Genomic DNA, 22,623 nt, shown 5'->3' on the forward strand with positions numbered 1-22,623 from the left:
ATGAACCAATAAAGATAATTAGTGAAAGGAGGATAAGAAGGATTAATACCATCCAAATACCAGTGTATGTAATGAATTAGCAAAATCAACTGTTCTATCTCAGTAACAGCTTTTCAACATTAGAGCTGTATCAGGAGTTTTTAAAAAGGAAGCATTGCAAGGTTTTCAGATTGGGAAAGACGATCAGATCTGTCAAGATACACACCAAGTGCAAAGGGTGTAGGAAGTGGAATTAGATCTAAGTTTTGTATAGTCAAAAGATTAATTTCAAATTTAAAAGACAACAACTTTGATAAACTAAATCTTAAATGGACATTCTACAAAAGCCGTACTTTCCGGTTCCTTCTTTTGTTGCCAAAAAATATCTACACATACATGGACATAGACACATGAAAATATGACCTTTCAGTTTTTTATTCAAAATACAACTTTCAGGTCACACGATTACTATGCACTGACAGTATTTCCATGATAAGAAATCATCAATCTTGATGCAATGATTCTTCATTTCAAGGTGAAGCACTTTCCCCAGTTTCAAATCTCTTGAAGAAATTCCTTCTTTTCCTCAAAATACTTATGAAACCACTCAATATGTTCAATCTTCTGTTTAACACTGAGGTACGGGTTTTTCGAAAGCCCACAGATGACTAGTTCCATGAAGTGGCGAATAGGTCCTTGCTTGGGAAAGTCTTTGAGGTGTTTCTCCAGAAAGATATGTTCATGAAATTCAGCATCATCCTCCATCCCTAACAGAAGGGACAAAAAAATGACAGTTATTATCATAATATAACAGCAAATTAGTAAATAAGGATATAGTTTGCAAATAATCTTAAATTAGTAAAATTAATGTGCCTTTTAATTCTTCTGCAGTCAAGTCAACCACACAAAAGTGGAAGAAACTGCAGAATTTTAAGACAGCAATTTCTCCCTCCACACAAAAAAATGTCAGCATATATCATACTCCTGTTGTCTACCATATTACTTCCATTTTGCGCTCTCATTTATATGAATATCTAATATTTAAATCAACTTTCTGGCTGGTAATCTTACTGAAAGCTGAAGACAGGGCGGGAGCAGGGGGAATAATCAAAAAAATAAATCAATCCTCTTGCTAAAAAGCTGTTCAGTATGTGAAAATTTTGAATGACCATGGGCACCACCTTTTAGACTGGGGACACTTTCTGAATAAATTCTTTAAGAAAACACTGGTTGCCTAAATTCTGCAGAGGACTAAACAATACAAGCTCGTCTTGAACAAATGAGGCAACCTCATGAAGTATCTAATCCTGAAGAGCTAACACACAGTTTCATGTTCATTCCAAGTCATGGCTTTAACAGCCTATTGCTATCAGGTGGGCACAGAAAATTGTTTTTCTAACAGTTTCTGAATCTGTACGTTTATGCTGATGTAAAAATGTTGTGTATCTCACCAGCTGCTACTTTTAAGTCATAACCAGTGCAAAAGATGATGCATTCAAAAGCATCCACAGGAACACAGGACAAGGGATTACTGTAGATCTCTAATCAAGCACAGCTCAGATCCTACGGTAGATTTTTGTTCTCTCTCCTGTGGATCTCCTTTGCTGTTGTTCATACCATGATGCTAGCATACACAAGACAGACTCAGAACACAAATTCCCACATACAGACAAAAAAGGCTGCTTTCGCAGTTCCTAATTCTGAGATAAAAAACCAAGGCAAACTGGGATCTGCAGTTGAAAGATTTTTCTTCCGTTAGGGATACAGGACAATTTTTATTCGATCCCAATTTGCTATAGATTTGTAAGTGACATTTGCACCTTTAAGTAAAAATCTGTTATTAGAGAAAAAAAAATATTGCATGTGAACATTTCCAGACATCAAAAATGGGAAGTCTACACCACAGAGGTGTTTTTCTATACCAGCTAGGATACGATATATTATTTCACAACATTAAGTCAAGAGTATTAAAATTCAAGTAATTAAACCATGTCAGTCCTAGGCTTCCTCCTGTGTTACAGCTTCTACAGTTTGAGAAGAAATTATGCACATCTCTGAGATGGAGAAGTCTCACAGCTTGTACTCGTTAAGTTCGCATTATTTCTTTCCTGTTTTAAACTTTAAGTACTGCAATATCTCAAGGAGCTGGGAAATACCTTTATTTTTCCCCCAGATTCTTCCCAGAAATATGTGAGTGTATCAATACCAGCTACATGCCACATTTATCTCCCTTGTCCTTGAAAAAGAAAGCATGTTTCCTTCTTCAGAAGCTCTCTTTCCTTTATGTTAAAAGGAAAAAAAAAAAAAAAAAAAAGTCATGTCAGCTTCAGAGGGTATATTTCTGCCGTGCTTGGAAACCTGTGTTCACTTACAGAAGCACAGAGATGATCCTTTTACCACACTACCCACACCGACTTTCCCCACTAAGGGAAGGTGGAATCTCACTGTGCCTGGATGCTGCTGGATGCTTTCACAAGATAACATCCTTTCCAGATTTCCATACTTTTGCTGGTCACAAAAATACAAGAGGACTAAACCAATGAACCCACTACTGAAACAATCTGAATAATGCTGACAGTAAAATTTGGCCTTCTGGATGCTCTTCTTTTGGGGACAGACGCAGGGTATCAGGAGAGATTATATCTAATTAATATTTCACCAATTTTCATCTCTAACGCAGGTCAGAAGGAAATATTCCATCATGTATTTTGATCTCCCATTTGTCAAAGACATGATATATGGTTTGGGGATAACGTGTTAAGTCCAAACATTTCAGTTAGACCACATATTTCAGTCCTCAAAAAAGTAAAGTGTGCATCACAAAAAGAGACCACAATTGCCCAAAGCATCAGAGGCTGAGACCTCTGGTGGGAACTGATTAGATGAGATATGCTTGCGTGATTCCCCCCACCCCCAGCAAACCGTAACCCCTGCTGCACGGGAAGAACAAGCCTGTCCCTCAGCCTCTCCTCCACTGTCCTCAGAAACCTAATTTGAAAGAACATGCATGGTGGGAGTCTAAAGCAGAGGCTTTTCTTTAACAAAGAAAGAAGTCACCCACTCTCAACATCCTATTTCCAATCCCCTGCGTACTACAAAACAGAAAGGCTGGGGAATTTCTCTAGCCTACTAGAGACCCTAACCCTTCCAAGACATGACTAATCTTGCCTTAAAGACGACATCTCAAATGCAGATGTCCATCCTTACAGGGAACGTTGCTGAATGTCTAAGTATCCTGATGTAGTGAAAAATGTCCCTGCCGTGGCAGGGGGGTAGTCTAGATGATCTTTGAAGGTCCCTTTCCAACACAAAAAATGTGATGATTCTAGGATTTTTAGAATGAGATAAATCATGCCCTCACTGTAGGTCCCTAGAATAGACCCAGAATTAATAAAGTGACCCCCTCTGTAATGGTTGTCTAACTTTTGCCACCGCTCTTGGCAAACCGATCCAATGCATCTCTGCTGGGAACAGCATCCCAGCAGAACAGGACTTGGTGAACTTTTGCCTACAGAAGCCATAAGCGGCAACTGAGGCATTAATTTTCCGAGAGTTCCATTAAGCCTGTCACTTCTGCTGTAACAATCTCTGTCCACCAGAAGTATTTGCTGCAAAGCAGCACCAGTACTCTCCACCGTCCTTTTTAAGAACTGCACTTCTCAGGACTGGAGTCATCAAGGCATAGATACACAGAAATAATATTAAAAAGTGGCAGAAATCAACATTTTTCCCAACTTTTCACCATGGCAAGTCATGGAGCAGATGTAAAGCTACTAGAAGCAGAAGAGACAAGCAGAAAGTAGGAGGAGTGAGAAAGATGTTACACAAGCTACACCAATGGTTTGTTAATCTGGTAAAAATTAATCAGTGGAGAGACAGAGAGAAAAAAAAAGGTAGTTTTCTGCCTAACAGTGACATAAACTGCATCACATAAGGGAAGGGACATGCAGGCAGGAAGAGACAACAGGGCAGAAGGGTCAGGGGGACAAGACTGCTACTGGACAATGCAGCAAGCCACCACGTCTAGCTGCATCTGCGTATGTTTGCACCAAGGCCAGAGAAGTTTTAAAAATAATAACGATACCCTAATGCCTCAAAGCACAGCAATGTGCCTTGGTAAAGCACTCTAACAAGAACACCGGAGATGCTCTGGAGCCAAGAAAAACAGTTATAAGTGGTCTTCGTTCTTTTTTTATATTTAATTTAAAATTTTAAAGGCTTTCATAATGGTAAAAGTTGAGTATACGTGCTTCCTCAATAGAAAATTTAATTACATTTATGTTTTTAAAGCCACATGCTTGTGGCATAAAAGAAAAATCATGCATTTCTTGATACAGAAGCAGCTGAGGTCGTGTCCTTCTATTGAGGGAGACGACTGTTACAAAACTGCAAAATTAACAGCGGGAAGGGGCATCTTTCTTTTGCAGAGCCATTGAAATTACAGTATGTTAAGATAATTGGAGCAAGATTCTCAAGCTTTTAACTGTGCTTTGATGTATCTAATCTGATTAACAGCCTGTGGCTGGCAGTTTCAATAGGATGGAATTTACTGACTTGATATTTCAACCTGAGAGGTGACAGATTTTGGAACGCTCCGCTGGAATTTTCCACATGACTAGTCTTTGTAGACAAATCAATAAAGATTCTTGTTTAAGTATATGTAAAGATTCTTTGTCCATTTGCCACCCCATCCCAGACAGCACAGTTCCGGTCGCATTGCTGCAACAGAAAAACCATTGGCTGCCAAAGACGCCTGGTCCACTTACGGCCCCAGACAGCAGGGTTCCAGCCACGTTACAACAACAGAAAACCATTGGCCGCAGTGGTTTTATGCTTGCAAAAACATGACTAGAGTATACTCAGATTTCTACATGATGGAACAGATCAATTTGGGGAGCAGTGATTAAATTCTGTGAAGAAACTGCCAAAATAGGATGAGAATAAAAATTAAGAAACAATGAACTACATTATGCAATTTGAAACTCAGTATAGGACAGATTTTCAAAGACTCCCAGCTTCAGATACTAACCTGTTTTGCTTTCAGTGACTGAATCATTCTAAAGAAGTTCTTTTTGATGTCTTTAAAGTCTTTTAAAAAAGAAAACCCACAGCCAAGCTCTCCCTGAAGTTGTGAAGTCCCCTTTCCCAATGTGTACACTTGCTTTGTATAGTTGTTCTTCTCTTAACATTCGCTCTCTCTCTGCTGGCTTAACTTCACAGAGTTGTTTTTTGGGTTTTTTTTTTTTTTAAATGGTAATAAAAGTAAATACCGTGCACTAAGATGTCTAGTTAAGATAGATGCCCAGAGTGGGTGAATATTGTGACTGTTTATTCTTATGAAATAGATAGAACAAGGGGAGCAAACAAACAACTGTTTTAACACTCAGACGGCACAGACATAGAACTAGCAGATAGCTGATTAGGATCCGGCTAGCGACTTGGTCTGAGAGCCACACCAAACAACAGAATCAGCGTTATAGAACACACACGGTAGTTTTAAGGTTCCCCATACTCTGCTAGAAGCTTCTTTAAAGAAGCTGCAGAGTAAAAAGTATTATGTAATAGACTTGAATGGCATTTTGGTGTTGAAAACGTCAGGGCGGAGGGAGGGAGGGAGTTCTCCCCTTTTTGGCAGCAGCCAGTCTTCATATCAGCCAAACCACCTGCAGGACTTCACCTGAAGAGTGCCAGAATGAGTTCATCTGAAGCATCTCTGATTTGGGACAGTTGGAAAGTTATATTTGTTTTCTATCAAATGTATGACTCATAGCTGAAACACTGCGTTAAAGCAGTCAAAGGTCATAACATGCTCTAATTCTCAAAAAGATATAAATATAGACAGATAATAAAAGCTAATGGCACACATACCAGCTTCGTTGTCAATTGGGAACTCCCACAGTATTCCTTCTTTTGTCCACTGGATCATCTCCTCAAAACCGTTTCGGGGAGGCTGTGCAGTTATTGCTGCAATCTCCTTCGCAAATTCCAGATCCCATATTGTTGGTGAAGATACTAAAAAAAGAAATTTTGTAAAGATCTGTCAGCATGCCAAAGACTTCTCATGAGCTAAAACAAAGTCCTTTAACGTTAACCTTTACAGAGACTAATACTTTCAGCTGTGCAAGTTTTTCTACCTTACATGCCAGCATCACTTTTCTCAAATGAGAACTCCCTGTTGAAACAAAAGTCCTTTAAATTCTCAAATGTCTGCTGAAAATGTATTCTGAACTCCTAGGGGACAATTTATTTTTAAGCCTTTCACACAGAGCAGGAATTTAATTTTTCCTTTTTGTCTTTCACAAATTGTACGTACGACAAACTCTGAACTTGACTGGTGCACTCGGCTAAAGGAATCTTGCTTAGTACAGGAGTTTTCAGGTACTTCACAACTACACTCTCCTTCAGGGAGACAACTCAATCTATAAATGATGGCAATTCCTTCTCCAGCAATCCTACTTGTCACAGTTTTTGTCTCTTGGGCTTCAGAAACCCTGATTTCCTATACTTCTCCCAAAGCCAAACAGTCCCTTTAGGGATGCATCTTTCCTGATGCGTGTAATTTTTTTTTTTTTTTCTTTTTAATCAAAGCGTACTCGTATGGCAGCAGAGTTACTCTGCAGGAGTTCCTGCCCCTCCACCCAGGAGAACTGGTCAGGAGCCCAGACTGAACCGCATTGCTGAAGAGAAGGGAACAAGCTGTTACCACAGGACAGGGAGGAACCGCTGGGAGTGCCTTGGGCTGCCGCCTCATCAGCTGGCTTAAGTCGCTCTCCCCTTTGTTTTCTTGCCTCCCCCTGTTATCAGTTCACCCGATGCTCCTCGGAACAGAGATCTCGATGTGAATTCAAATGTTACAGTCCATTTGAGGGGGACCATGGCCAATCAGTAATTCTTTTACTACTCATAAGTCTTAAGTATTTAAAACTAAGATATAATTTCATCTTTGGCTCAGTGTCTTACAACACAATTGGATTTTAAAAAAAAAAAAAAAATCACCCCTCTCCTTTAAGAAAAAATAAGATGAAAGGGCAAACAGTATTTTTTACATACTGGAAATTGTTTTCATTTTTTGTGTTAAATCAGAAGATACTTTTTTGAATGATTTCTTACTAAGCAGGGAAATTTCCAGAACTATATTCCCTAGCTGCCTACTTTGATTTGAGGGCTGGAGGCAGGAATAAAATACAGATAAAAGACAACAAGAGAAACCACAACAGAATGAAATTATTGTCCACATCTTAGAATACCTTCTAATAATGCATTATTAATAAATCTTCTAATAAAAGAGAGTAGAAACTCATTTTTTCAAGCCTGCAGTAAAGGTGATAAACATTATATTTTCACCTCTGCGAAACAGAAAATACTACTGATATTTTATGTTACCAGTTACTGATATTTTATGTTAATAGTTATGAATATTTTTTTCAGGATGACAATTTACTTTCCAGTTAACATTCAGGTTTTCAAAATAAATATTCAATATATAACACAGAACTTGCTTTTCCGCCATATATAAACAATATTTTAACTCATTATCTCCACTAGTATAAGCCAAGAAAGTGAAAGCAAATGAATCAAAGTATCAAGTATCACACTGGTATTTCCTGAGATTAATGCAAAAATATTTTTTTGTCATTAGGCTTAGTCAGTAAGCCAAGTAACAAGCTTCCTGGCTTAGAATATATTGTACATTTCCTCAAAGCTACCTGGACTCAAACAAGGAAACACGACATAAAAAGCTGAAAGAAGCTTACTTCTTGATAGCTAATTACAAATCCAATAAAGTCCTCTCTTACACAATTTGTGCACGTTCCAGTTTTTTGTTAAAAAAAAAAAGTGTCAATTTTTCATCCAGGGCGACGACTACGTGCCACTGCGTCTGCATTGTGCTCATGCAAAAGGGAAAGGTTAAATTCTCACCATTTTACCTGAGTAAATTTGATTCAACTCAAATGCCAGTTAATTGAACATCACATTTGTCAAGATAGCTAAAAACAAACGCTGCATCATTCATTATGATTTTTTATGTAAAATGGACCAGTTTTAAGGAAAATAGCCATCTTAAACACCAACAAATTGAATTCCATTCTAATAAGCAACTTTAACAGTCCACCACAGAGGTGGCTGCATTCAGAAAGCTCACAGCTGCTTGGAAATATGCAAAGAGCACTATCTGACATTTTACTAATGAAATTAAGTAAACAAATTAATTTCTCCCTGCTGTTTCAAGCATTAAAAAAAAAAGCAGAAAACTACTCAGCTAGAATCTGGCAAAAACTAACAGTCCTACTCTGAAAGCAGAAACAAATACATATCATTTTCTACGATATCAGAGAGAAATAGTATTTCTTCTGCAGCTGCTGGGTTTATACATAGTTTGAAGTCACTACATTGGAATAAAGTTTTTTTTTCCCAAAGGGCCTCAGAATAGGTCAGGCAAATGAGCATATTGAAGATCAGCGCTAACAATGCATAGCTTCACTGTTCAGAAAGAAAAGTGAGGGAGTTCTTTACATGACTTGCCCATATTCACATGCTCTTAGCCAAAACCCAGTCTGTAGTAGAGCTAAGTCTTCGTGCGTGAAGGCTATCCCCGTTACGTAGCATTAAGACTGTTCCTGCAGAGCTGTGTCATTCAGTGACTATGAAGGTGGGTCATACCTGTTCTGCCACTGTTTTTTGGTTTTATCTTACATGAGTTTTGGCATGTATATTTGATGGATAAGGAATTGGCTGGATGGTCACATCCAAAGAGTAGCTGTTAACGGCTCAATGTCTGGATGAAGATCAGTGACAAGTGGTGTCCTTCAGGGGTCCATATTGGAACAAGTACCATTTAGTATCTTCATCAATGACATAGTGGGATTGAGTGCACTCTCAGCAAATTTGCAGATGACATAAAGCTGAGTGGTGTGGTTGACACATTGAGGGATGGGATGCCATCCAGAGGGACCTGGGCAAGCTCGAGAAGTGGGCATGTGTGAACCTCATGAGGTTCAACAAGGCCAAGTGCAAGGTCCTGCACCTGGGTCAGGGCAATTCCCAGTATCAATACAGACCAGGGGATGAAGAGATTGAGAGCAGCCCTGATGAGAAGGGCTTGGGGGTACTGGTGGATGAAAAGCTGGACATGAGACGATAACATGCGCACGTAGCCCAGAAAGCCCACTGTATCCTGGGCAGCATCAAAAGAAGTGCAGTGAGCAGGTCAAGGGAGGTGATTCTGCCCCTCTACTCCATTCTGGTGAGACCCCACCTGGAGTACTGTGTCTAGCTCTGGAGCCCTCAGCACGGGAAAGACATGGGCCTGTTGGAGTGAGTGCAGAAGAGGGCCACAAAAATGATGAGAGGGATTGAACACCTCTCCTGTGAGGACAGGCTGAGAGAGTTGGGGATGTTCAGCCTGAAGAAGAGAAGGCTCCGGGGAAACCTTATGGTGGCCTTTCAGTACTTAAAGGGGGCTTATAAGAAAGACGGGGACAAATTTTTTAGTAGGGCCTGTTGCAATAGGACATGGGGTGATGGTTTTAAACTAAAACAGGGTAGATTCAGACCAGATATAAGGCCAAAATTTTTTACAATGAGGGTAGTGAAACACTGGAACATGTTCCCCAAGGAGGTGGTAGATGCCCCATCCCTGAGAACTTTCAAGGTCAGGTTGGATGGGGCTCTGAGCAACCTGATCTAGTTGAAGATGTCCCTGCTCATTGCAGAGGGTTGGACTAGATGACCTTTAAAGGTCCTTTCCAACCCAAACCATTCTATGATTCTAAATGTATATGAAGAGCTTTACAGTAGGTAAAGAAAAGCATTGTTTGTCAGCCACTTAGAGGATCTTTCAAGCTACATATGCAACACTAAAAAAGAGAAGGCCACAAAGCAACTGAACGCGTGGTCCTGGGTTTTTTTCCAACCCCACTTATGCTTAGCCACCTGTAGAGCACACTTGTTTCCCTGGGATCACAGCCTTGTGTTTCTTTGCCATAAAATGAATGCAGCAAGTTTGCAACTTGATCAAATAAGCTACTGGGGGAAATGTACCCATTCTCCAGGCTGGTTTACACTCACAGAAGGAAGAGCGGCCTTAGCGACAAAAAGCCAGTTTTATCCTTCAAGTTCAGTAACAGAATGTCCTGATTAGTACAGAAAACAATAATCTATTACACTGCATGGAAGTTTTGCTCACTAAAAAACAGAGATACATTAAAGTATTTATTGTTTTATAGGTCTGAAAGCAGGAAGTTAACAGGTCATCAGTCCCCTTCGCAACAGTGAATCTCTTGATATTCGAAAAATTCAGAACTTGGCTTCACTGAGTTTTTCATTATTGAATTTCCACTAACCTGTTTTCAGTGCGTTTTCTGTTTCTTTAGAAGCCTTAGTGAATATATTAAGCCTCCTTCCTACTTTGAGACTTCTACAAACAAAAAAGAAAAATGATATTTAGTATTTCACAACACTTCACAACATTGCCAGATAACAAATTTAAAAGCACAAAATATTCTCATGAACTAACAGATCTCTGGAGGAAAAAAAAAATAATGAGATAGTGACTCTCACTAAATCCTCAGGCTTTTAACCAGAAAGTGTTTATGACTTTATTATTCATCTGTAACAGAGCTTCCCAAAACATTTCTGTGTGAAAGAATGAGCATAAATCAAACATTATATTTGCAGCCATTTTTTACTGAAATATTTAGGAACCCGAACAAAGCTAAACCATATGAAACCACAGTACTCAAGCAAATTTACAAAGCTGCAACTAAAAAGTGAATCTGGTGATTTGGGCTTTTCTCCCTGTAAAAAATATTGCACAATTCAGGAAAAGAAAAATCACAGCTAAATCAAACAATTCCTGCTTTATCATAAATAGCCTATTTGGAAGATTACACAGCCACCTCCTCTGCCACATGGCAAACACTCAAAGTATATCTGTATGATATATTTTAAAAAGCATCACCTTGATGGTCTCTCTGACCATCTATTTTTAATCATATTTATCTTTAGCATAAGCCTATACTAAGAAAAAAAATACATGAGTTCAACAAGTAATCAAATTTTTTTTATAAATGGAAAAAAATAAAAATCCATGCTTTTACTGTAGAACACACTGAGCATGTGAACAAATGATTCTTTTAATCACACAATCTTCCAAGTTTCCACTGAAATTCTAATAATTCCTACTTTATGTTATTACATATTCACTGTTACCCTGGAAAACTTGCCCTTCCCGACCTTAAAATTTCTCCTCTCTGGATTTACTGCAGATTTCTGATGGCCACAGCTACTTCTGCAAACCTGCTCTTGTCATATTACATTTTACTGATGTAATTACCCTGGATCTATTTCAGCACAGAGCAATCTAACTACACAGCCTTAAAAGAATGTTGATTTAGGATTATATTTTCCTATCTTTGTGTAACTCCCAGTAACGTTGGCCGAAGATACAAGCCTGACTTGGAAGAAAATTTATTTGAAAATTACTAGTTCAAATTACTATAAAGCAACATCACTCATTGAAATCTATTAACTCTATTTAAACTTAGATATTCTTCCTAACCCATTATTTTCATATTATCAATAGATAAGAATACCAGTTAGATTTTCAGGGATGCAGGAGGAAACTTAGGACTGAAACTGGAGACAGTTTGCTCATTACAGGGATTTTAAAAACTATTTTAAGGTACTATTCCTGAAGTTATATACCAAGTACAGTTTCATCACATAAAGAGGGTGAGACAGCTTCTCAGATATCATAAATTTAATAAATGTTCTCAAACATATGTGAAATTCACTTTCCTTAGCAGTATGTTAATAAATGAAAAGCTCAGGTTTTCAGTTTATACTTCTAGATTGTATTATTTCTATTCTTTCAAACGTTGAAAAACTTTTAATCCAACACCTTAAAGAAAGTATTTCTCATAGTCAGGCAAGAATCACAGTCTAATAACAAAATTACTTTCATGTGACTACCAACTCTGTCTGGTAATTATCCCCAGATTAAAAATATCTATAGAGCTATTCAGCCCAGACAATGAAGTCAGTTCCGTTGCTCCTCAAACTGGCAGCTCAGGACAGAAATATCTATGTCAGGAGGGCTTAGTCTAGAACCTTGTTCCACTTCTTCCCTTCAATTTCCATTACAAGAAGCCCCTCTCGCACTTTCTATGAGCTTTGCATCAGGAAAAGAAAACACTGCTTGCTGGCCTTATAACACTGAAGAGGCCCAAGAGATACTTCCCTAAGACACCTTAACAGTTTGGTAGTTCAAGAACAAGGAAGTCACTCAGTGACATTTCAGCAAGCAAGCAAAGTTCTTCTAATGACTGGCTATAGCCACATCCTTGAGGTTTCTGGGTGATCCACATGGCTCAATGCATGTGTTACAATTTGTTCCTTATGGAAAGTCACAACTCTCTGTTTATGATATACTGAAATAGATGTCTCTGCCAAAGAGGGCAGAATATTGTACAACTACTTACCCATAAATTTATGCCTTTTTTTTTTTCTTAGTTATCCAAATTCTGCCTTGAGCGTTATCTATCTAATCACAAACAACTCCCTCAAGTTCCAGACCCTAACCCCAAGAAAAGGGGATTCATTTGCAAATTAAATTAATGATTAGAAAAGTTAATCTTACTAAAAACGGAACTGCTAGAGAAAGGATATACTGAAAAGGAATGCGATGATGAGCTGCCATGGGAAAATCAAAAGACAACAGGCAAGAAAGCATAGCTTATGGGAGTTAAAAAAATAAATAAATGGAAATTTAAGAGCATTCTTTACTTCATTAAGGAATAGACTGGCCACATAAACAGCAGCGAGATAAATTTAAGGAGGACTGTGAAATCATCATATAAATGATAAAGTTAATTTCATAAACCATTCTAATGTCACAGACAATAGAGATATTAATTACAGAATGACTTACCAATTGCAACAAGATACTAAAAAATAAAAAAATCCTTTAACATAGAACATTTATCAAAGTTTTCCATTAGATAAAACCAAGCCTCCAAAGCCTCCATTTCCCAAAAAGTGATATAAAATCATACTATGCATAAGTGAGAATAATTTAAACTAGTTAAAACAAACACAATTACATTGCAGCACCAAATATTTTTAATTATCTAAAATTTGATATTAAAAAGTGCACATTATTTGATTAGCTGGTTAACATTAACTGATGTGTTCTCACAGAAGTTTATTTCAACACTAACAGCACTTTTTTTCAAAAATACTTAAGTAATTTGTTTAAGCTCTGAAGTACTGTGGTGACATGAATATGTAGAACTAAATCTAAAATATTATCCATTGTTAATTTTCTGCATGCTCCTTCTATTGGAAGGGAACACAACAAAAATACCTTCTGGAATCAAACGACTGGGATGACAATCTTCCAGGCTTGATTCTTCGACCATCCTCATCCAACTCCAAGGAAATGCGACTGGATATCCTCACACCTCTCTCAGCTGGGGACTGCCTTTTAACTGACATTTCTGAAATAACGTTGCTGAAATTAAAAACATGAATGTAAGAACTCAACAGATCAACAAAGCATGGAAATTTGTCACATGTATCAACCAGAAACTCTACTCTCAATTGTTTTCATAAGCCTCTATAAAATAGAATTACACATTCCTCACAAAATACATGCATTTTTAAGTTATCATTCAAGTCTTACTTTTTAAACCATCTCAGCTGTTACATTCTGTATAGATTAAATGAAAAGTGCTATTTCAGCCTACTAAATCTCCAGTGAATGCTTTCTTTGAAATTATTTAGTTTCCAACTAAAAGAAAAATTTCACATATCTGCATGCCAATATTCACAGAGTGCGTTAGAGGTGTTCTGTTTAAGTAAATGAGGAATTTGTCTGGATACAAAGAATACGCTGAAATAGGTAGGTAAAAATCACCAGGTTTTTGGACAGGAGCCAACACTGCCCAGGGACAGAGCTGTGCTGCTGCGGACCAAAAGGAAGCTCGCCCTCACACATCAGCTGACATGGGTCAATCATGCCACCCTAATAAGTAGGTCACCTTTCCTGATCCACTGCAATCTGTTGCGTTGTGTAATCATATTACGGCATTAACAGACGACATCTTTCTTCATAATTCTGTAGTCAAAAATCATACGTGAAGAACAAATGCTCTGACTTCTTCTGACGCGATTTGCAGCTCATTCTGCATGCAAAGGGCAAAACACACCACCTTGCTGCCTCTGCCCATTAGTCCCCTTAACTGGTAAGTCTGATGGTCGGTAAAGACCAAGCTGGTAACCGTTCCTCACAGCCACCCTCTCCACCCAACTGCCGCCAGTAACACACAGTCATACAAGTTTGCAACGCTCACATTTTAAAACATAAGTACAGTCTCAAAAAACAAAATAGGCCGAGTCAAAAACACTGCATAGCCATTTTATGAAAATCTGAATGAAGTTCAAACTATGTTTTTAGTAGCTTAAGTCAAGAGACTTTATTCACAAGGAAGAAATACTTCTGGAAAATTGTAAAAGCTAATTGCCACAGCAACAGTAGGATTCCTCTTCGGTCTTAGATGTGGTTTTGGATGTCAGAACAAGACTAGCATAGCGCTTCTAGTACCTACTCTGAAAGAAAGGCATCCGAAAAGTTTTAACTCATTTCATTTTAAAGAAAAAACAACCTCAGATTAGTTGCGTATCTCACACTAGAAATTACTCTATGAAGTGCCTACTGGCATTACTGAGCTGGTGTTGGGAGGCTTGACACACTTCTGAGTGTCAAGGGGACATAATTCCTAAGGTCACACGTGGCCCAGCCCAACTGCTTGGCTTGGCTGCAGCCTACAAGGCTGGAGTGTTCCTGTGCTACAGGGGGATCAGGCTTCCTCGGAGAAGCTCTTCTTAGAGCCGACACTGATTTATTTGTGGTTTTGCACAGCAGGTCTGGACAAACTATGCTACCAAGTTATCAGGACATGCAGTCAATGGTATCATTCTCACTGAAAAGTCCTAATGTCACCCCATCGTTGGTATATGAACATTTCTGGCAGCAATGTTCATCACTCCATCATTAAAAGTGCCCCTGTATTAACTAAAAATAAAACTACAAAGATGTTTTTAGTGTCTTTTGTAATTAAAAACATCAGCTTATAACTTCATACTCCAACCCCAGTGTACCTGCAGTGGTTAGATATGACATATTACCCCATGTCACAACATGGGGCTAAAAAAATAAACTCCTAGATACTTCTGCTTTCCAGAGATGGGAAGAGGTACAGCTTTTGTAACAAGAACAGATTCTCTCTCCTTCCTCATCACCAATCAATAATGGTTAACATTAAAAACAGAGACCCAAGGAGCTTTGGATATACTTTAGTCTAAGCTCTGAACTACTTTACTACTCCTTCACCCAAAACAGGAGCTGAAATTTCAACTTGTAATACTGCAGATTTTATTTTGGTATAGTGCTGTTGTAATTTCCACTGAGTGAAACTTCATCCCACGCTGAGAAAACTAAATTCCTGTATTGTTAATATTTTCCCCTCCTAGTGAACACGCTGTCCTCACGCTGTCTACAAAACACGGCGATGAGACAACTGCATACAACAGAGACCTCTGGAGGCCATGCCACAATCCTGGGAACAAGAGATCCAGACAACATACAATTTATTTCACACCTTCATAAATCTCGATAGCAGCATCTGATATTTTGCAGTTGAGCATTATATGGCTTTGCTGCTTGTGCAGGTATCTCATTTTTAAATAGTTTTAAATAATGGAGGTGTGTATACTGTCTTTTAAAATGTGTCAGTATATTGAATGGAAAACCTTTATGGAAAAAAATAGAAAGTTAAGTTGCCTGTATTCTCTTGTTGTCAAACACAAATCAACACAAAATAATCATGTAATTGCTTTCTAATATATTAAAAAGCATTTTAGTGCCTTCTGCTGGACTTTTAAAAATCAACAGTTTTAACACTGATCAGAAAGCCAAAAGTACCACATTCACCTCAAAGTCTAACTGTGAAAGGTTACTATTAACCAAGTTTTCAGTCATCAACATCAGCAGGGATTGCTGGTCTTTCTAGAAAACTCATCCATTGATAGAGTTTCAAACTGTCACCTAGCTATTAAGGAAGAAAATGGAACTTTTCAGCACCTAATTAAAAAAAAAACCAAACATATATTCCCAGGTAGAAGCAAGATAGTTCACAAAGCTGCCTCAGGAAGTAGAACTTGCCAACTCAAAACAGAGCAAGCCAGCCATGACATTCCTAGCCAACCAAAACGGCTGGTTTTGGTTGAGGAAAATGCATTTTTCTAACCATAATGATTCGCACACAAGCATGTTATAAGCCATTGTAATAGCACATCTTAACCAATCGATCAACTATACAGCAGTGCTATACAGTTGCAGGGACTTCAGTTTTTTTTAATTTCTGAAGAATTTAACCTCTCAATAGAAAAAAGCCTTTTTGCTTAGACTACAACTTCCTTAGATGCCTTCTTTCTTCCACAGAGCCAAATCTGTGTAGGTTCTTCAGGGAACGTGCAATGGGTTGTAAGGACAGCAAGCCCTTGTTGCCACGTTCCTTATACCTTACTGAACAGCCCTTGCTCCTTATACCTTAAGGAATAGCCCTTGTTTCTTATACCTTAAGGAACACGTACAGGAGCACGCGAGGTTAGCCACTGCATGTATTAGCTCAGTCAGTGTCAGTACAGTCCTCCAACATCTTATCAGAAATTGAAGTAGGTCCTAATTACATTTAAGTTGGCCACCCACAAGCAATGCTATTATTAAGATGTTTGTGTACTCTGCTCTTCTAAAAACCCCAGTGACAGAGATGGAACAACCTCACTAGAAATTAATAGTTGAATGAATATTTCTTTAGGTAATATATTCCTTATTTATTCCCCCTATATTAAGAAGTGTCTCTTAGGTTTTTTGGTAATACTGCACACAAAAAAACCCACCCAGAAAACGCAGAAAAACATCAATTTTACATAAAACAAACAGATGTCTGACCCTGAAGGCTACTCATTTTGGCTCCAAAAGCCCATGGAGAGATAAGGTTCTGTCAAGTTCTTGACATCTCCTATATTCAGGCCGAGAAGACATTATGAAAACGGAGCACACACACAGCCTTTGGAGATGTTTGCGCGTACTACCTAAAACCACACTTCCTCCTCAAATAGCACAGACTTCACATGTTTGGAGAGAATTTCATTCTGCTCTCCACAACCACCATTAGAGCTTTTGGTAGAAAGAATCATAAATACAGGCTAAAAGGGAAACTTGCACAGTTTCTCCCTTTTCCCTTCACAACCTCTGAAGAACATGCATTTTGCTTAACAAAGTCACTCACTGAGCATTACGCTTCCCAATCTATTTCCAACCATCTAACACGATTTATTTGCAAGCATCTGTAACATCCTTCCTTAGTTTTCACTCACATAAAGGCAGACATCAGCCACAAACATCCCTAGTTTGTTGACTACTGTTTGCAGCTCACTGATAAACATACAAAGCAAATACTTTACTGATCCCTAGAGCAACCTACAAATAATAATACAAAAATGGGCCAAACTTAAATCCTAGTTTGGGACAAATTCATTTTCACAGAATAAATTAAGACAAGCACCTTGCAGTTCACAACACAAACAGCTATAAATAAAGATTCCACATTCCTATTTTGCTGAAGATCCAATTTTCTGTTTAGTTCAGCATTTCACCTGGATTTAATGCCTTATTTTCTGAGTAGGTATCTGAATACTAGCTTAAAAAAAGAAAACGAGAAAACTGTCTTTAACCATCGTCCAAAAGAGCAGTATGCACAACTGTTTCCGTTTCCAAACAAATGTTTCTCATCTGTTTGAAAGCCACACTGGAAACGGAGTTAAGCCAAGAGATGAGTTTCTTGGGTTGACTGGAAAGTTTTGAAAGGAAGGGTGGGGTTATAAATAGAGCTGCTCTAGTTCAGCTATGCAGAGCTGTCATGAAAATCCACCAGTCCAGACAGAACGTCTGAAACTTCTACAAACCCATCCATTGTGTGAGAATTTCGGAAGCTTAAAAAAAAAAAAAAAAAAAAAAAAAATCTGTTATTTTGCTAGCCTGTCCAAGAAAGTAATGATCCTAGGCAGGAAAACAATTCCATTTCTGCAAAACCATTTTAGAACGAGGATGGCAAAATTTAGGGAGTCTGTTATAACCAGACCAATGACGTTCCCATTATTCATTAATTCCGAGGATAACCTGTCCAAATGTGTCTTTTACGGCCATCTTTCCAACACAGAACCCATCCACCTTCAAGATGACATTGCAAAATCAGAATTTCGAAAATTATTGAGAATAAAATTCAATATACAGACCGTATGTTAATAGTTCCACCCTTCTTCTGTTTTTCTGTGGTTTCTTCATGTCGTCTTAGTTGTGCAAGCAGTTCTGATTCTGTCTGTTTCTTGTTGTGTGGTAGGGAAGACGCAACTGCAGAAACAGCCTCCACCAGTTCTGGATTTAAAGGTTTGCCTCTGTAAGAGACGCAACAGATATGGAAATAAAAAAAACAAAAAAGGCTTAGTATATTTAAATTGTCATTTCTGTACTGTCATTTTATGTCTTAATAACTCAGAAGTTACAGTTACACATTATCCCAATTGGGGGTGGCCAGAGGGACAGCCAGGTTTGCCCTATGTTGCATAGTCATCAACTGCCAAATGCCACTGTCAAGCCCTTTTTCTCAAACTCGGGGAAACTGCAGCCCTACACCACTGCACAGCCCCTTGGACGTGAAGCTCTGAAGACTACAGGCAACGTAGACCTGCAGGGATATAAACATGATGTAACACATTGTGGAGGGCAGCCACCAGCAAGACTTGACAATCATGATGCCATTCCTAATCATTTTTTCCCCCCTTTTTCCTCAGTTTTATTGTATTTTACCCGCATATTACTTCCCCTCTCCCATTAAAGTAACTTTCCACAGGCAGATGCTAGTGCCACCTCTCAAGAGTCCCAGTGCAGAAAAAGGCAGCATCCCGTAGAAAGCATACAACAGCTTTTGTCCAGATTCTCCCGTGACTTACTGCAATCTACATCTACACTACATTCCCTTGCAAGGCTCCTTTTCCATACTTGGAAATGGCATTTCATGCTTTATTTTTTCCTAGATAATGAAAAAAACAAATCTGAAAAAAGGAGAAAAGGGGATAAAAAAATGTTTGTTATACTTTACCGCTGGATGTCTTCTGTAGCTTTCTGAAGCACAGTACCTTCACTGGCTGGGCCTTCCAGCTTGTTTGTGGCTTGCTTTTTGATCTCACGTGCTTTTAGCTGTTGGAGTTTCTTCCTGTAGGTCACTTCTACTTTCATATTACCAATAATGTCTAACAACTTCTGCTTTGGTGTTTCTGCTGCGCTCTCCTGACTCTTTGATGACACTTCAGTGGTGCTGTCTTTGGAAGCGGTAGATTCATCTTTCTCAGTAGACAGCACGCTGCTTGTGCTGAAGAGTTTCTGTATTTTGCTGATGATACAAAAAGTTTGGTTTTTTTTTTAAAAAACAAAACAACAGAAGTTACAAATAGGGTCCAAGGCTGAATTTTTTAAGCCTATCAAAAAAAATTTAATTACAATTGTCTAGGCCTAGTTGAGTACAAACTGAGTACGTTAAGTACACATCAAGCACCTTTCGACTTTTGAGACAGACTAGGGCACTATTTAAAACTCTTGGTTATTTATGGTTTCCTCCTCCCAAAAATCACGTAAACAACTTTATTACCTCCACAAATAAACTGTGCTTAATTTATGAACTTCAAACTTTTAAAGTATCCCTGCATTAGGTAGCAGACTGGGCGTTCGAACCCACTGGCACCTGATAATCAAATTCATTAGTGCTATAGAAAACTCAGTAATGCTCTTAAAATGAGGGAACAAAGAGATCACAGCTGAAAAAAGACTGTGCACACACATTTAGCTTCACATTGTTTCACACATGTGGCACTACTACAGATCACATTTCCTTACGCTATGCCCTGCAATATAGCAGCCAAGCATTTGTGCACCCATATGGGGAAATGGATCCTGCTGCAAGATAACTCAGTAAGAAACAAAAACAGTCATTTTGGTTATTTTTCCCTCTGGAACAGCTCCTCTACCTAGTTTACCACATCACTGCAAAGAAGTTAAAATTGGCACAGTGCAGGTAAGGATGTGAAGCCAGGGACAGCAGGGAGCTGCTCAGGATATTGCTGCAACACAGATACAACTGTATTCTCTGGGAAAACTATCATGAAATTCAAAGATCTGTTCTCTTTAACATTCCAAAATGAAATGTTATAATCTTTAAATTCAAAAGTACTTCTTCGTTTAAAAATCACTTTCAAGTTATTAAAATAAAAAAAAACCCTTGCGATCAAGTATTTATTTTGATTCAAAATAGAACACTTCAACAGACCTTAAAACACTTCAACAAATCTGAAAGAATTTTGCCATACCTTCCACCCTCATACACACCTCTCTCTGGCTAAAAAAGAAAAATCTGCTTCTATCAACAGGCACCACATTATTACTTTAGTCAGTCTGCACTTAATAAATTGTTGGCATTAAATTGTCAGCATTAAACCCTAAATTTCGATGTTGAGAAGCAACAGGCAAATTTAACGAAAGCTTCAGAACCACATTATTGAGAAGACAGTAGGAGTCCTGCTGTTTTACATTCAGCTGTTCTCCACAGATCTCTTTCAGATACATGTTTTTCGTTAATTCAGGCTGCATGCTCCTGAAAAGTATTTATCCATTCAGAAATCTCTGCTTACAGTGTCAGAAAAAAACACACCAAGACTGCAAGCCTTAAACATTTAAAGTCAGTAGTACATTGCAGTTTGCATTATAGTATTTCACCTGCCATTGGGTTTGTCTTCTGGTCAGACAAACCCCACCCAGCCTTAGAAAGCAAACACTGCTACAAAAGAAACCAACCCGCTTTACACATTAGGCTAGCACAGTATCGGAGCTTGTTCAAAAAGATCAAGGAGCTTTGAAATAAAAAATAAAAAAATACAGGCACAACTGATTTTTCATTCATAAAAAAGTATTTTAATAAAAGCAAAAATGAACTTCCAAATACTACTTTTGGACAGTGCTTTGGGCATGTACCCCTGACAACAGGCAGCACAGCTCTGCTGGTACAAAAATTCTGTTGGGCTCACACAGGAGTGCTGTTCACAGCACTCAAAGACAGAATCATAGAATCACCTGGGTTGGAAGGGACCTTTCAGATCATCTAGTCCAGCCATCAACGTAACTCTGACAAAATCTGTCGCTAAACCATATCCCTATGCACCATGTCTACCTGTCTTTTAAATACCTCCAGGGATGTGATTCCACCACTTACTTCCCTGGGCAGCCTGTTCCAATGCTTGACAACCCCTTCCGTATAAAAGTTTTTCCTAATATCCAATCTAAACTTCCTCTGGGGCAACCTGAGGCCATTTCCTCTTGTCCTATCGCCTGTTATTTGGGAGAAGAGACCGACCCCCACCTCACCACAACCCCCTTTCAGGTAGCTGTAGAGAACGATAAGGTCTCCCCTCACCCTCCTTTTCTCCAGGCTAAACACCCCTAGCTCCCTCAGATGCTCCTCATAAGACTTGTTCTCCAGACCCCTCACCAGCTTCGTTGCCCTTCTCTGGGCCCGCTCCAGCACCTCAGTGTCTTCTTTGTGGTGAGAGGCCCAAAACTGGACACAGTACTCAAGATGCAGCCTCACCAGTGCTGAGTACAGGGGAACAATCATTTCCTTAGTCTTGCTGAGCACACTATTACACTATTCCTGTTGGCCTTCTTGGCCACCTGGGCACACTGCTGGCTCACATTCAGACAGCAGTCGAGAAACACCCCCAGGTCCTTTTCCGCCGGGCAGCTCTCCAGCCACTCTTCCCCGAGCCCGTAGCGCTGATGCGCAGGCTAGCAAGGAAAGCAAAATGAAACACAGCCCGAACCATTCCCCTCTATTTGACTTCCCCCTCCCGACGAGTCCTGCCCACCGCTGTCAATGCCGGACAGACGGACCTGGGCCCGGCCTGCTCGCCGCCCCAGCGGGCTCCAGCCCCGCGGCACCCGGGAAGAGAGGCAGCCTCGGGGCAGGGCGGCAGCCAGCGCGCACCGGGCAGGCCCCGCGCCCCGTCGCCCGATGCAGGCGCCACGGTCCCGGGAGAAAGTCGCTAAAAACACGTTTAACGCCAAGGACAACGGCGGCAACCCGCCCGCGGGGCGCAGGCCGCGGCGCGGCAACTCCCGCCCAGGGAGGACGGGCCCAGCCCCACCCGTGGCGGCTTTTCCTGGGGAGCCCAGCAAACCCCATCCCCTCAGAGAACCGCGGCTGGGGGTGGCGACCCGGCAAACAGCTCCCCCACTCCCCCCCGACGCCGCCGCCGCCGCCGGCGGGCGCCCGCTCGCCCAGGTGAAGGATTTACGGGAGGCGACGGTACCTGTGCGGCCGCGCTGCCCCCGCCGCCTCCCGGCCGCTCGCTGGCCCGGCGAGGAGCCGGGCGGCGAGGCGACAGGAACCGCCGACCGCGGCACTCCAGCCCCGGACGCGGTTCCACATGGTGCCCGCGGCCCGGCGACCCGACCGGCAGCGGCCCGCCCCCCGT

General features: G+C 39.9%; 1 protein-coding gene across 1 annotated transcript; it reads right to left on the reverse strand.

Annotated features, from left to right (window-relative positions):
* Window positions 1–392: 392 nt before the first annotated feature.
* MRPS31 (mitochondrial ribosomal protein S31) lies at window positions 393–22,623 on the reverse strand. Its single transcript, XM_054182716.1, has 7 exons — window positions 22,459–22,623; window positions 19,203–19,493; window positions 18,340–18,498; window positions 13,346–13,492; window positions 10,323–10,396; window positions 5,848–5,991; window positions 393–746 (listed from the first exon to the last, which is right to left on the reverse strand). The coding sequence occupies exons 1-7, from the start codon at window positions 22,575–22,577 to the stop codon at window positions 535–537; spliced, it is 1,146 nt and encodes a 381-aa protein (XP_054038691.1). The 5' UTR covers window positions 22,578–22,623; the 3' UTR covers window positions 393–534.

Source organism: Rissa tridactyla, chromosome 1 (assembly GCF_028500815.1).
Source record: "Rissa tridactyla isolate bRisTri1 chromosome 1, bRisTri1.patW.cur.20221130, whole genome shotgun sequence".
NCBI classification, from domain to species: domain Eukaryota; kingdom Metazoa; phylum Chordata; class Aves; order Charadriiformes; family Laridae; genus Rissa; species Rissa tridactyla.